General features: G+C 46.4%; 1 protein-coding gene across 5 annotated transcripts in view; it reads right to left on the reverse strand.

The window, feature by feature from the left end:
* Window positions 1–13570, reverse strand: part of GSE1 (Gse1 coiled-coil protein) — a 436639-nt gene that overhangs the window by 180613 nt on the left and 242456 nt on the right. The window contains exon 1 of one of the 5 annotated variants that reach the window (XM_081920149.1): window positions 8830–8994. The exons of the other annotated variants lie outside the window; for them this stretch is intronic. Coding sequence (XP_081776275.1) covers window positions 8830–8872 — 43 coding nt within the window. The 5' untranslated portion in view covers window positions 8873–8994. Of the gene's footprint in view, window positions 1–8829; window positions 8995–13570 lie in introns of those variants that run through there. 5 annotated transcript variants of the gene reach the window in all.

The raw sequence follows: 13570 nt of genomic DNA on the forward strand, positions 1-13570 counted from the left end.
GCTGCAGCAATAGATGTACATCCTGTATCTCCTCTAGCCACCACCCTGTACAAAAGCCTCTTTCCTATGCAGGTCATTGTTCAATGCTTGACTCCTTTCCATCTTTGACCCTCTATATGTAACCCTGTTGCAATTGAAACCTGATCTGTACAGATCTACTCTGACCTCCAGCCAGCCAACGAAACAAGTCACACAAGTGGGTTCAGAGAAGGGCTAATAGCATTGTACAAGAGTTAGCCAGAAAGATAAAGGCAGGCATCACCAACACCCCCGTATTTGGACTTAGATTCAGCTATTTGCAGACACTGCAACCATCCAACTTTTGAAAGGGATGCTTGCTGCTCTTTAAAACAGAGAGGGACATGGAGCAGTTGGTAGAAACATTCTAGCTTCAAAATACATTTGTTTGCCTTTAACTTGGGTTCTGTCTGTTCAGACTGCATGAACACCATAGTCAGCATCTTAAGCATCTAGGGCAAGGGGTGTTACTAAAAACCAGTACTTTGGGGGTAGCTAAAGTGGTGCCCTCTAAATGTTCTGAATTACACCTACCATCATTCCTGGCCACTGGGTATGCTGGCTACAGCTAATAGGAGTTAGTATCCAACAACTGGAGGGCCACAGGTTCCCCATCCCTTGGCAAAGGGAGCAGGGCTGCAGGGCCTTGTCAAGAAGAGGATTCTGTGTTGTTTGGAACTGGAAGCAGAGTTATACAATCTCAAATTCAAATTCACATTGCAAAGGAGCCATCTAAAAGAAGGCAAGAATAATTCCTGCCAAACCTCTACTGGCAAGGGGTTTCAAACAGCTGGGCCTGTCCATAACAGAGGCCAACTGAACCTCAGGGGCATCAAGAAGATCTCAGTAATCAAGGTGGAACATAAGAATCAGGCAGTCATCATGTACAAATTGATCATTTTTAAACTTACAAATGCAAGATGATGAGCATATAGGGCTACGTACAAAACATGGCCATACCACTGAGCTGTGGTCCCTTCCCCAGACACAAAGCAGCCCTGGAAGAAGACAGTGTGTCTGCCAGATACCAGCACATGCAAAGAAGCACTCTGGAAGCAGCTTGGCTTTCCAGGGCTGCAAATCAGCCCCACACCTTGTTAAGAAACCAGAGCAGGCAATGTTGCTGCAACTCTGAAGTGAGTTGGCTGTGCTCCAGGAGGGGCACATTAGGCAATGGGATGGGTGGAGGGGAAGATGAGGGTTTCTTCAGCCCCACCCTTAAAGCCATCTGAAGAATATTGGTTCTCTACACCTTAAGCCCAATGCTGTTGTAAGAAGAGAGGTTTTGCAGCTTGTTTTGTTTTTTAAGCATGATGGAAGAGAACTGATGTACCAGAGGACACACTTGGGGGTGGAGCCTGGATTCTCTCAGCAACTAGACTTATGCCTATATCCAGTTGGCCTTCAACCTCTGGGCTGATCCACAGCATACATTTAAAGCATATTCAAAGTAAATGGCTTTCCATGCCCCCAAATAATCCTGGGAACTGTAGTTTGTCAAGGATGCTGGCAATTGGAGCTCTGTGTGGGGTAAACTACAGTTCCCAGGATTCTTCAGGGAAGCCATGTGCTTGAAAAGTATGATGTTGATGGAGCCTCTGTTAAGGCATCACATATTAGATGTCAGAACAAAGGGGTGGGCCATGTTTTACTAGACACTCAGGTATACAAAGATGCTTCTACCCTTTGTCTGCCCTGGAGTCCAACCCAACTAAAAGGGCTGCTAGCCTCCTGCCTAGGATTCAAATGGCCACCACTTCATTCCATACCAGACAGTCCCTAATTCCCTCCAATTAAGTCAAAGACCACTTCACATTCCTGGCCAGACATAACGTGGACACAGCAACTACAGCCTTTGCCCCTAGCTCTTTACTGAGCAAGGCGATGTCAGCATTGCAGGTCATTCAGGGACTCATGCAGGTCATAAACATGCCAAACATATCCATAACCATCAAGGTGAACAAAGCCCATATAGGAGGTGGCCTCTGACCTCAGTGGCTAGGGCAACATTAGGGCACTTAAAGAAGATTCAGGCCTACTCTGCAACTGCTGTTCCTCAGCCGTTCAATCTTTCTATTTTGCAGAGTGTGATTGAATTCCACCTTCCTTCTCTCTTTGTGTGCACATTTGTGCATTGGAGAAACCAAAAAGCGGAGAGAGAGAAAGAAACAGAAAGAAGTCACAGCATGAAGGCGGCTGGGTCCCACATCCTGTAATAACAGGTGCCAACTCATTATTGATTTAACAGGAATCGTGCTACAGCACAAGACAAGGAGTGCGGGAGAAAAGAAGCAGACCAGGAATGGTGGAGTTCTCATACCTCTCCTGTTCACTCAGGGAAACATATATCATTTGTAGAGGCGGTTCAGTCCTCCACCTAAGACACAAAGCTGACAACTCCTTCTAGTCCTCCTCTTTCTCCCCCTCCCCGCATCAACCCACCAGAACCCAAAGGCGGATTGCTCCTCAAACAGTAAGTCAATCAAGCAGGTCAAAACACAAAATGGGTAAGAAAAAATCAACACCCAGGCCCAGCACCCAAATCTCTTCAAAAGCCTCAAGCCAGCCTGAATTTGAGGAATATATATCTTTCATTCTCTTGATGTAAGTATGACCATCAGCAGATCTTGTGAGTGAAACAGACTAACTATAACATGTGCAGGAGAACTTCAAATCAATTTCCTCTGAGGTAGACCCTGGCACTCCAACAGTAAAATTAGGAATAAATCAATTTGCATTCCAGCCTCCTCTCCAACCCCCACAACCTCACCTGTGAGAAAGCTGGCCAGTGACCAGTGACAAACTTGCCTAAGAATATCACTCAGTGAGTTAGTACTCTCAATTTTAGTATTGGTGTATCCACTGCATTGGCTCTCAAAATAGGAAGAAAAATAAAATAAACTGCAGATATGTCTCCTCTTAAAAGCTTAGCAAAGAGATGGCACAGCACATAAATAGTACCCAAGTCTGTACAGAGCAATATTTTCTAATGCCAGTGGCCCAGCACACTCTTGCATAATAGGGTCACTATAAAGGGCTGCTGTTCAGAAGTAGAGCAGAATCTGGTTTGCCTACAGAAGACCCCAGGTTCAATCCAGGTAATGTCCCCTGTCTGAAGCCCTGGGGAGCTGCTGCCAGGCAGTGTAGACAATGTTGAGCTTGATGAAGCTGCTCATTGACACTTGTAGCAGCATTAAGGGACATTGAACGACTCAGGATACAACTACAGGCTTGCTTGTCTTCAAGCAAGAATGGGGAAACTGCCCCCTCCCTGCTGTTATTGAATTCCATCTCCTAGCAGCTCTAGCCAGCATAGCCAATGGTCAGAGATGCTGGGAGGCATAGTACATCTGGAGTGCACCAGCCCCCCCTCCATTTTAAAGGTGGCATATACATAGCCCTTGAAAAGGTTACAAAGGTTGCATTTCAAATACCTCTTGTAAGTCTTTAAGTGAGATAAACCTATTTTACAACACCCCAATCTTCACCAGAGCAGTCAATCAACAGGAAACAGACTCCTTGTTGAATGTGGGAGGGAGGGAGACTCAATAAAGGGGAAATTTCAGCAACCTTTTGGGAAGAACAGTTAGAAGGTGTGAAATAGTTTGCAACCATTCTGAAAAGGGGGAGGGGCAGCCATATTGGGAAACTGAGTCTGAACAGCCTTTTCTTACAAGGGTTTCTCTTATGCAAGGAACAAAAACTAAGGATAGTGCTATGCAGATGATACATTTGCTCTGTACAACAAGCTGAATTGCAACTGGGTTGCTGGTCCCTATTGTGTCAAAGAGAACACTGTTAAACTGGAGCAGAGGAAACAGCATATCCAATGCCTCTCCTCTCACCTGCGAAGCCAGAAGAGGTCAAGAGTGATCTGAGCTAAGCATGAAAAAGTCATGATTCCTTTCCCCACTACCCCAGGCTCTAGCAGCACTACTGAGAACAACATCCCTCAGAGGCTCGGTAGGTCTGCCTTAACACAAGAAAGAGGTGTTGTACACTTTTGGAAGAAAGGTGGTAATGAGAGTGGAGGGGAAGATGAAAGACTCAGGGGCAGGAGTGAGTATAAGAATCTCAGGAGGAGTCTGTGCCTTTATGAGTCCCCCCCCCCCACTGGCTGATACATTAGCTCAGTTTCAACAAGCAGCAGAGTTTTTAGAGTGGTGGGTCCAGTTTTAGGGCACTGCCTCCACCTTAAGATTTTGAAGAATCATGCTCCCTTGTTATTTTCAACAGGGGAGCCACCTCTTTGGTTAGAAAGCTGCTTTTGTATTATTTTTGTTCTGTTCTTTTGTTTCTATACTCTGTGGGTCTTTTCTGCTGTCCTTGCATTAATCATGATGGGGTTTAGGGTCCCTGTTTGAATGGTTTTTAACTATTTAAGATTACGTAAGCTGCCTTGGAACCAGGGCTTGAAAGCCATTCTAGAAATAGAGTAATTAAGTAAAGCAACAAGCTGAGCTGATGGATGAAGTTGAAGGCCCAAGGAAGAGAAGGGTGTAAAATGAACAGAGCTGAGAAAATTAGGGGCTGGGGGAGGGGGGAAGAAACAAGGCCTAGGGAACAGTAAGCTCTGAGGAAACGGCAGCTATCAGGCAGTAGAATAAGGCAGGGGAGGATTATTCTGCACCCTAAAGACAACTAGTCAAAACATGTTGAAATTATTCCATATCACACAAGACATTTTTATTTCCCAAGCCTCAGTTTGATGATTTGCCATTGTGTATGTGTGCCCATGTCCACTTTTTCATGCTGTCCCACTTTCACCCCAGGGTAGCATGGCACAAGAAGGCTGGTGGCCGGGAGACAGAACTCAGTTACTCATTTTAACTGATCAATTAGATCTTTGGCTGTAGTCCTTATAGAACACTTGGCCATCTCAAAGGGCAGGCATAAATCAAGCGGGCTCTGCATCTGTAGTGATGGTAAAAATCTTGTGCCAGCAGACACTCCCAGCCACTGAAAGTGGGCCCTGGGGCTGGGCATGGAGGGTGTGTCTTAGGTTCTGGGGAAGCCAAATTCTAAATTAATTCCTGACATCACTGTGTAATGGAGAAATGCATTCACAATAATGCCCCCTTTTCAAAGTTAGCCTGGAACCAGACATATAAGCAATGGGTGTTGCTGTCCAAAGGAGACACCTCCCCCCCCCCCAATTCTCTCCTTCCAGTCTGGGCACTGACCTGTGCACAGAATCATAAAACCCGTCCTAGCTCAGATTACAGCCTGAGCTGCTTCCAGTTCCCCGTGATCCAAACAGCTTGCCCAGCTGTCCGTCTGCATAACCCCTGCCTGCTAATCCTCCCCAGGGAAGGGAACTCTGATGCCAGAAGAGCTTAGCTGGCACCTTTTGGCCTTCTCCATATGAGAGGGCACAGCCTGCCCTCTGCCTGCCTTGCCCTCTGCCTATTAGCCTGCGGCAGCTCTAACAAGCAACAACCCCCCACCCACCCACCTGCTTTGTTCCTTTCCAGTGCCAGGATACAGTAATAACTGTTTTTTCAGGGAAGGTCTCCCTTTTTATTAGCAAATGCTGCTTTCTGTCCTTGTATTTTATGACAGCAAATCAATGTGCAGCCGCCTCCATTGGCCCAAGCTGTTCATCTGCACAGGCTGATCCTGCTGTTGTAACCACCAACTTTGCCCTAGGACAGAAAGCTGTTCAGGCACACATTAAAGCTCTTTTCCTCCCTTTTAAGGGTGCCTCCACAAGTACACTTACAATGTTGCTTGACATGCTACAACTATTAGTCCATTTAGCAATATTGTCTACAATGACTGGCAGTGGCTCTCTAGGGTTTCAGACAGGGGCAATTCCCAGTCTTGCCTGAAAAAGCTAGGGCTTTAACATGGAACCTTCTGCATGCAAGGCTCTACCATTGAGCTACGGTCCTTCCCTAAAAAATACTTTTGTAGGAAAATAGGAAAATGCTTTGTACTGAATCAGATGACATCTAGCTAAGTGCTGCCTGCATTGACTTGTAGCAACTCCCCAGGGTTTTGGACAGGAGAATCTAGAGATGCTGAGGACTGAACCTGGGACCTCCTGCATGTAAGACAGGTGCTCTACCACCAAGTTATGGTTGCATCTCACTGTAAATCAGTTTACCATGAACATGGAGTTGGCTCCTGGCTTGTTCTTGGGAGGAATAAGCCACAGTCCCTAGGCTTACCCAAATATTTGACAGTGATTTATTTAATAGAATTATAGAATTGTAGAGTCGGAAGAGATCACGAGGGTCATCTAGTCCAACCCCCTGCCATGCAGGCATCTTTTTGCCCAACATGGGGCTCAAACCCATGACCCTGAGATTATGAGTCTCATACTCTACCAACTAAGCTATCCTGCAGGCACTCAAACCAAGCGTGACTGGTGGGTGAGTCAAGAACAAACTTTGACTGCCCATCTTTGTTTTCCACAAAAGAAACATGGTCCCTAGTTCAGACTAAACTAAGGGCTATGATTTGTTGCTCCTACTGGGGGAGGGGTGAAGAAGACACCACCTCCCTGTCCATTACCCCATTATCCACTTTCATAGGAAGCTATTAATCACAGACTGATGAGGAGCAACAAAAGTGAAGGCAACAGGGGTTTAAAGATATGCTGGAGCTCAGGGTGAACAAAAAACAACACTTTCTGATCTGGGAGCCCACTTACTCCACCTCTTAATCCAGGCTGATTATCAGGTCTAAAAGATACAAACTTTTTAATACTACTTCAACAGTTTCATGTCTGGAGACTGGAAACGAAGCTGCAACACTGAGGGCTACTGAGTTCAATATCAAAATTTGAGCTCTGTAAAAACACATCCATCAGGGACCCAGAAAGAGGAGGGGGAGAGAGTAAAATAGAAAAGCAGAACCTACAGTTGGAAGGAAAGGATAATTCAAATCCCTGCCAAACCCAATCCAAACTCACCCACTAGGCTATTAACTTGGATCTAAGTAAGGACTTTGTCATCAGTGAGTTTTCTACAGCACCCAGCATACTATCAGAGATGGAGGGAGAGAAGAGAAGAGAAGTAGAGAGCCAAAAAGAAAGTAATCCATAACTTTGCGGGGTGGGGAGCTCCATCACTAAGCTTCGTTTCAATTCAAAGTGCCATCTTGGTATGACACCTGTTGCACCACTAAGACATGCACTTCTCTTATTGTTGCTTTGCCTTGACTTGGTTGTCCATTCAGTTGCAGCTCAGGGCTTCCATCCACATGTCCTTTCATTTGGGTGGCCTCAAACTTTCTAATTTGATGTGCTTTTGAAAGAACCGCATTCCCATGCACACAGAGAAAGAGATTCCTCATCACCACAACTAACCTGCCAAAAATGTTTTGAACAGTCTAATCTGCAACCTGATGGGTATAGGATTTGCTGTAAGCTCTTTTTGCAACCCAGGAAGCCAGTAATCTGCACATCTGTATGACCTCTGCTTGCCTTCCCAGTCTCCGTCCCCATCAGTGTCACACACTATAAGGCAGCCTGGAAAACTGACACCACAATAAACAAATACATATATGATATGTCTCTCTTAGGTCCTGCCTAGAAAAAGATTTCTGTATAACTTGGAAGTTTGCTCTCAGGACATTGGAAGACTAAGTAGCTGCTACTTTTGAACATGTTCCTTTATGCTTCAGCCCTCAAAATCTCCCTTAAATCTCCCTTAAATCACCCACCTTCTCCAGACAAGCCCCCCCCCCCCCGCAACCAATCAAAACTGTCTTTCACCCAATGCCTCACACCACACATAAAGTGAGGGTTAAATTAACAAAAGGCAAGGCAGCCAAAATTCCGGCTGGGATTAGCTATCAAATAACTTTGCATTTAAAGCATCTCTTTTTTTCCTAAAAGGGCCAGAGGCCAGGGGTCAAAGGTCAAAGGTGAAGCCCCACCAGGTCAGGAAGTCACAGTCAACATGAGTTTCCCCCCTCCCTTTCAGGAAACTGCCAGGCAGGTAGAGTTTAATTAGCTTGAAATGAAGAGAGGTGCTGTCTAGAGAGTTCTCAAGAGACTCACCCCCCTAACTCATTAAAAATCATACAGGACCCCATCCCCCCTCCCGCCCCCAAAAAACAAGCCCTTTCTAATCTCAAGTGAACTGAATGCACATGATCCTTCTGTTTCTTGTCGCTTCTTGCCTCTCCATCAGGGTCTACTATTCATAACTTCTCTGCATTGCATTGCTTTCTGACCCAGAAGTCAATTTGTATGATTTGCAAGGGCCCCTAAAACCACTAGGTTGGCACCACTCCACTGGCTAAAGGCAAAAGTAGCTCTACCATGATGCATCATAGGCACACAGCAGTTCCACCACAAAAAAGGGTTATTTAGAACAAAACAGACAGGCAAGTGACTCAAGAAAGCAAGCCAAGCTATATGTTGCCAGGGAAAGCAAGACTAGCCTTTGAGATTCACTGAAGGATTTGGCCACACCATCGTGTGATTTTTTTATATAAAGAACCCAGAATCACTGACTGTGGGGAGGGGAAATGAGAGAAAGAAGAGGAGGAGGAAGAGTTGGACCTCAAAGCCTACAGCTCCTATACAATGGGTCTCCCCCCCTCTCCCCCCAATAAGCTCCTGCTAAACATGGGAGCTAGATCATCTCCAACGGCTCCAAACAGTGCAAGTAGAAGAGACCTCCTCTGCACTAACAGGGCATCCAAGCAAGTCCATGAGTGAGCCCTGCTCTCCCTTCCCTGTAGCCTCTTGCCCAAAGCTGGACACCAAGCTAGATAAAACAGGAGCCAGATTTTGCTGCAAGGCAGGGGGGGGGAGGGGTTTGACAGGGAGGAGGCAGCTAAACTTTCACTCACTCAGACTCTGAAGCAAGGTGGACCAGGTCTTCATCTCCAGCATGTTGGCCCTGGCAGCGACGGCAGCAGGGGTACAAAAGCAAGACCCTAGGCAGCAATCCGTGGCATGGCAAGCAACCCCAAGGACGACAACCCCTGCGCCTCTGCCCTCTGGAACGGGGTCACTGTCTGACGGCGTCCACACTCTGATCTCAAGGCAAACAGTTTGGGAAGGTGAGGAAGTGGACTGGAATGATGTCCGGGGTTGGGGGGGCAGGGGAAGAGGAGGAAGAGCTCAGGGTGCAGGCAAACAGCTGCTCCTGGGATCCTCACTGCAGGCAGGGAGCCAGCTCAGATAGAGAGAAAGATAGCAACCATTTTATTCCCTTTTTAAGCGCCGGCTGCATCTCTCCATCGCTTCCCTCACACCCCACCTCTCATCCTGTGTGTTCCAGGGTTTGGGTCCTGAGTTGAGGGAGCTTTTGCTTCTCTCCTTCCCGCCCCCCTTCGCTTGTTTGCTCGCCTGCCTCCTTCCCGTCCTCTTTCTCTCTCTCTCTCTCCCTGCCTGCCTCCTCCTCTGCCTTGCACTTGATATCAGCCTTGTCAAGACTGCTGAGTTGAGGCTGACCCCTCACCCGCAGCTGCTAATTAAGGCTCCACAGTGACAGTTCAAGTGCCTCGCCTCAAGTTTGCAGCACCAAAGCGTCTAATTGGAGGAGCCTTTTCATTTCTCAATAGCAGACGCACTCTGGATTCTGGGTTCCCCTCCCCTCTTCCTTCTCCTCCCCCCTCATCCCCTGCTTCTTCATTCCAGGCCCAGGCAAGCACACAGCACTTCCTCTTTTGTATTTAACCATTGGGAAGGGGAGTGACAAGGAGGTGGGACCCAATCCTTGGAGACAGAAGAGGGCTTGGGGGAGGGAAAAGAGCTGCATGTCTTTGCGATGGAGAGAAAACAAAATAAGAGGACCAAGGAAGAAACCATCACACACACACACTCACTTCCTAGCCCTCATTAGGGCTGAAATCCACACAAAAAGCCCATAATGTGAGAGTCTCAAATTAAAGTGTACAATCCCACCCCTAAAAATTTCACATTGATAAATGGTACTAAACTCACTGGATTAGAAACACCGCAGTGTGCAGCTTGGCTGATTTAAAAAAATAAAGAAATTCAAACGCCTGATTTATATCTCTTTCTCCACCCCACCCCTAAATCACTTTTCTGAACCAAACTTACCATTAGAAGTTTTTAAATTTTATCCACTTCTCTGTTAATAGCTACATGTGGCTTTTAGTTCCTAGGAAAAGGCTAAAATACTTCCTAAGAGTCAGCAGCCTTTCATTCTGCATGTGCCTTGAAGCTTTTGTTTTTCACTTGACATGCTCAAAACTCTGGCACAAATCTTTTTGCTTTAGCCAAAATTAACTTACTTGGGTGGATAAAATAGTAAGTATATGCTGAGCATTGCCCTCTCATCCCCGAAAGACCCCACACCCATTCTTCACAGGAAAAGGAAAGGAATTTCAGGACTTGTGCCCTCGAGATTTTTTTTAGTACTGTATTTATTATATTTATAATCCCACATTTCCTCCCAAGGAACTCACGGTAGTGTTCTTCACCCTTCACATTTTCTCCTAACAACCCATGAGGAAGATTAGGCTGAGAGAGACAGTAACTTGCCCAAGGTCAACCAGTGAGCTTCATGGCAGACAGAGTGGGGATTTGAATCCAGGTCTTTCACATCCAAGTCTAGTGCATTAACCACAACACCACACTATCAGCCGTGGCCAGCATGGCTAATTGTAATAGATGGAGGCAGGTGGGAGTCCCGACAACATCGGAAGGACACCAGGTTGGCAAAGAATGCTTTAACAACTCAAGTGTCTGAGCTCCTAACTAGGCACTGTCTTTGCTTACAAATGAGAATCTCCATTCATCAAGCCATTTTCTCCTCTGCTAGCACAGACTTTCCTGGCCCACCAGAAAAAGTCTCTGAGGGGGGTCTACGACCACTTGATTCTGCATATCCATTCTCCCAAACACCTTTGCACTAGGCTCTGCTCTCTTCCTCCATCTTTGACTAGGCTAGAGCTGCAAGGTCAGAAACAAACAATGAATTTCCAAGGGAGCTGACGGCAATCTGAGCAACACACTACTCTCCACAGCTGCACAAGAATTAATTTTGTCCCAAGATTGCATCTGACCAAGCAAATTTTTTAAACAAAAAAAAAAAAAAGCAGGAAAAGCTGGAAAGATGGAAAAGAAATTTTTTTACCATGAACAGTCACCTTGCTTTTCAAACCACCTCCAACTGTCTGAAAAAGCTTATTATTTGTCTCCAGTGTTAAGATCACAGGTCAAAGCTCTGGTAGGGGTTGCCCCTGTGCTTGGAACACTGAACAAGATGATAAGAATCAAACAAATATGACTGGAGCTATAGTTTCAGAATATGGAATCCACAAATTCACCCCCTACCTGGTTCGGCTGCAGCTAGATCATAGCTTTTGGGGACAAAGGTGTGTAAAAGGAAGTCATGTTCTCTGGAATCCTTTGGGAGGAAAGGTTGGGCTATAAATTTAATAAATAAATACACTGAAAAGTGTGCACTTTTCTGCAAAATTTCACTTTCAAAATAATTTCCAGCATGTGAAATTCATGGGAATTCATGGAGGGTGTCAATGGCTACTAGCCATGATGGCTATATTCTATATCCAGTGTTGGAGGCAGTATGTCTCTGAATGTCAGTTGCTTGGAGTAACAACTGTGCACCTGTAGTGTGAACTTAACACTGGAGACTAATACAGTAATAAGCTTTTTCAGACAGTTCCAAAGCAAAGGAGACTTCATGAAGCCTAGACAGCAAAATCTGGGGTCCAAGGCTCTGTGCTCCAATCTTGCTATAGGTGGAGTGGGTATGGGGGAGAGAGAAACAGGAGAGGAGAGAGAAGCTATCACCATATTGCACCATAAAAAGGTAAAGGTACCCTTGACCATTAGGTCCAGTCGCAGACGACTCTGGGGTTGCGGCGCTCATCTTGCTTTATTGGCCGAGGGAGCCGGTGTACAGCTTCCGGGTCATGTGGCCAGCATGACTAAGCCGCTTCTGGCAAACCAGAGCAGCGCACGGAAACGCCGTTTACCTTCCCACCGGAGCGGTACCTATTTATCTACTTGCACTTTGACACGCTTTTGAACTGCTAGGTGGGCAGAAGCTGGGACCCAGCAACGGGAGCTCATCCCGTCGCGAGGATTCAAACCGCCAACCTTCGGATCAGCAAGCCCTAGGCTCTGTGGTTTAGACCACAGCGCCACCCGCGTCCCTACTGCACCATAGTTTAAAGCATATCACTTTAACAGTCATGACTTTCCCCAAATAATTCTGGGAACTACAGTTTGGCTAAGCATGCCGGGAGCTGTTAAGAGATCCCTATTTCTCTCACAGAGCTACAAACACCAGAGATTCTGGGAATTATAGCTATATGAAGGGAATAGGGAGTCTCCTAACAACTCTCAGCACGCTTAACAAATTACAGTTCCCAGGATTTATTTGTTTTTTTGGGGGGGAGGGAGATATGATTGCTAAAATAGTATTAAAATGTTTTAAATGAATGGTACAGATGTGGCCTAGGATGGTCGTTCCATACGAAAAGCTCTGGGAGTTCATCTGATAGCAAATGGAAGGGCGGGGGGAGATGCCTCCGTTAAGATCCTATCCTTGCCACCCAGCACATTTTCTGAAGGAAATGTTGTGTCTCTGTGGCTCTCTCTTCTCACCTCCTCCTGCCCTCGTCCCTCCCAAGCTTATGCCAAGAGTCTGACAGATCTATTGTGTGGCGGGGACTCCAGACATTTTATCAGGCAGAGAAGGAGACAGGGAGAGCTGTTGTGCTGACCCCAGAAATCAGTCTGAAGAGAAACAGAAGATGGCTTGTATCATCCTGCTGGGTCAGAGGTCGAGAGGAGTCAGCCGCTCTCCTCCAGCATGGCCAAATTCCTGGGATTCACGCCTGGCCAGGCAGCTGCTATCTCTGGCATGGCTTCTTCCCTGAGGAGACAATGGAGCAGGTGCTGCCCAGGGGTGGGGAAAAGGGGACAGCTGGGAGGGCTGCAGTTAACAGTGAAAAACACAGGGAAGTGGCTTTTCACTCATTAAAAAGTTCATGCCACAACAGCTTTTATTTAAAATAAAATAAAATAAAGCGCCACAAGACGCTACTGTTTATAAACAAGAAAATGTTGGAAAGGAAGCACACAAGGGGTCATAACTATGCCTGAAGGAAGTGCACAGACATTCCAGGTCATTCACTAGGCCAGCCTTTGCCAACCAGGCTCCCTGCATAGTTCCAAACTACAACTCCCATCAGCCTCTGGCAACACAGCTGTGTATAGGTAGAAAGACACACACACAAAAATGTGACTTGGCAGCCAAATGCTCAGGTGAAGCGTATGGCTCAGGGTGAGGATTCTGTGTGTGCATGACCCTAACATAAACGCTCTGCTGCTCCGAGAGAGGATTTTTCAAGACCATTTTCTCCAGGAATCTGGCTCAAAGAACAAAGGCTGTGGCCAGCTACAAGCATGAAGGTCTTCACAATTGGTTGCCCAACATTCTGCTCAGCCTGGAGGCCTTATTTTATTCGGTGCTTCACCCAATGTCCTCCAAAAAAGCAAGCCCAGGTGCTCCTGTCATCTAATGCCCCACCGTGTTATCAGTTCAGATACTTCCAACCCAACTTCTTCCACAGACTCAGAAAACAG

Source organism: Podarcis melisellensis (assembly GCF_964234715.1).
Source record: "Podarcis melisellensis genome assembly, chromosome: 8".
Taxonomy (NCBI): domain Eukaryota; kingdom Metazoa; phylum Chordata; class Lepidosauria; order Squamata; family Lacertidae; genus Podarcis; species Podarcis melisellensis.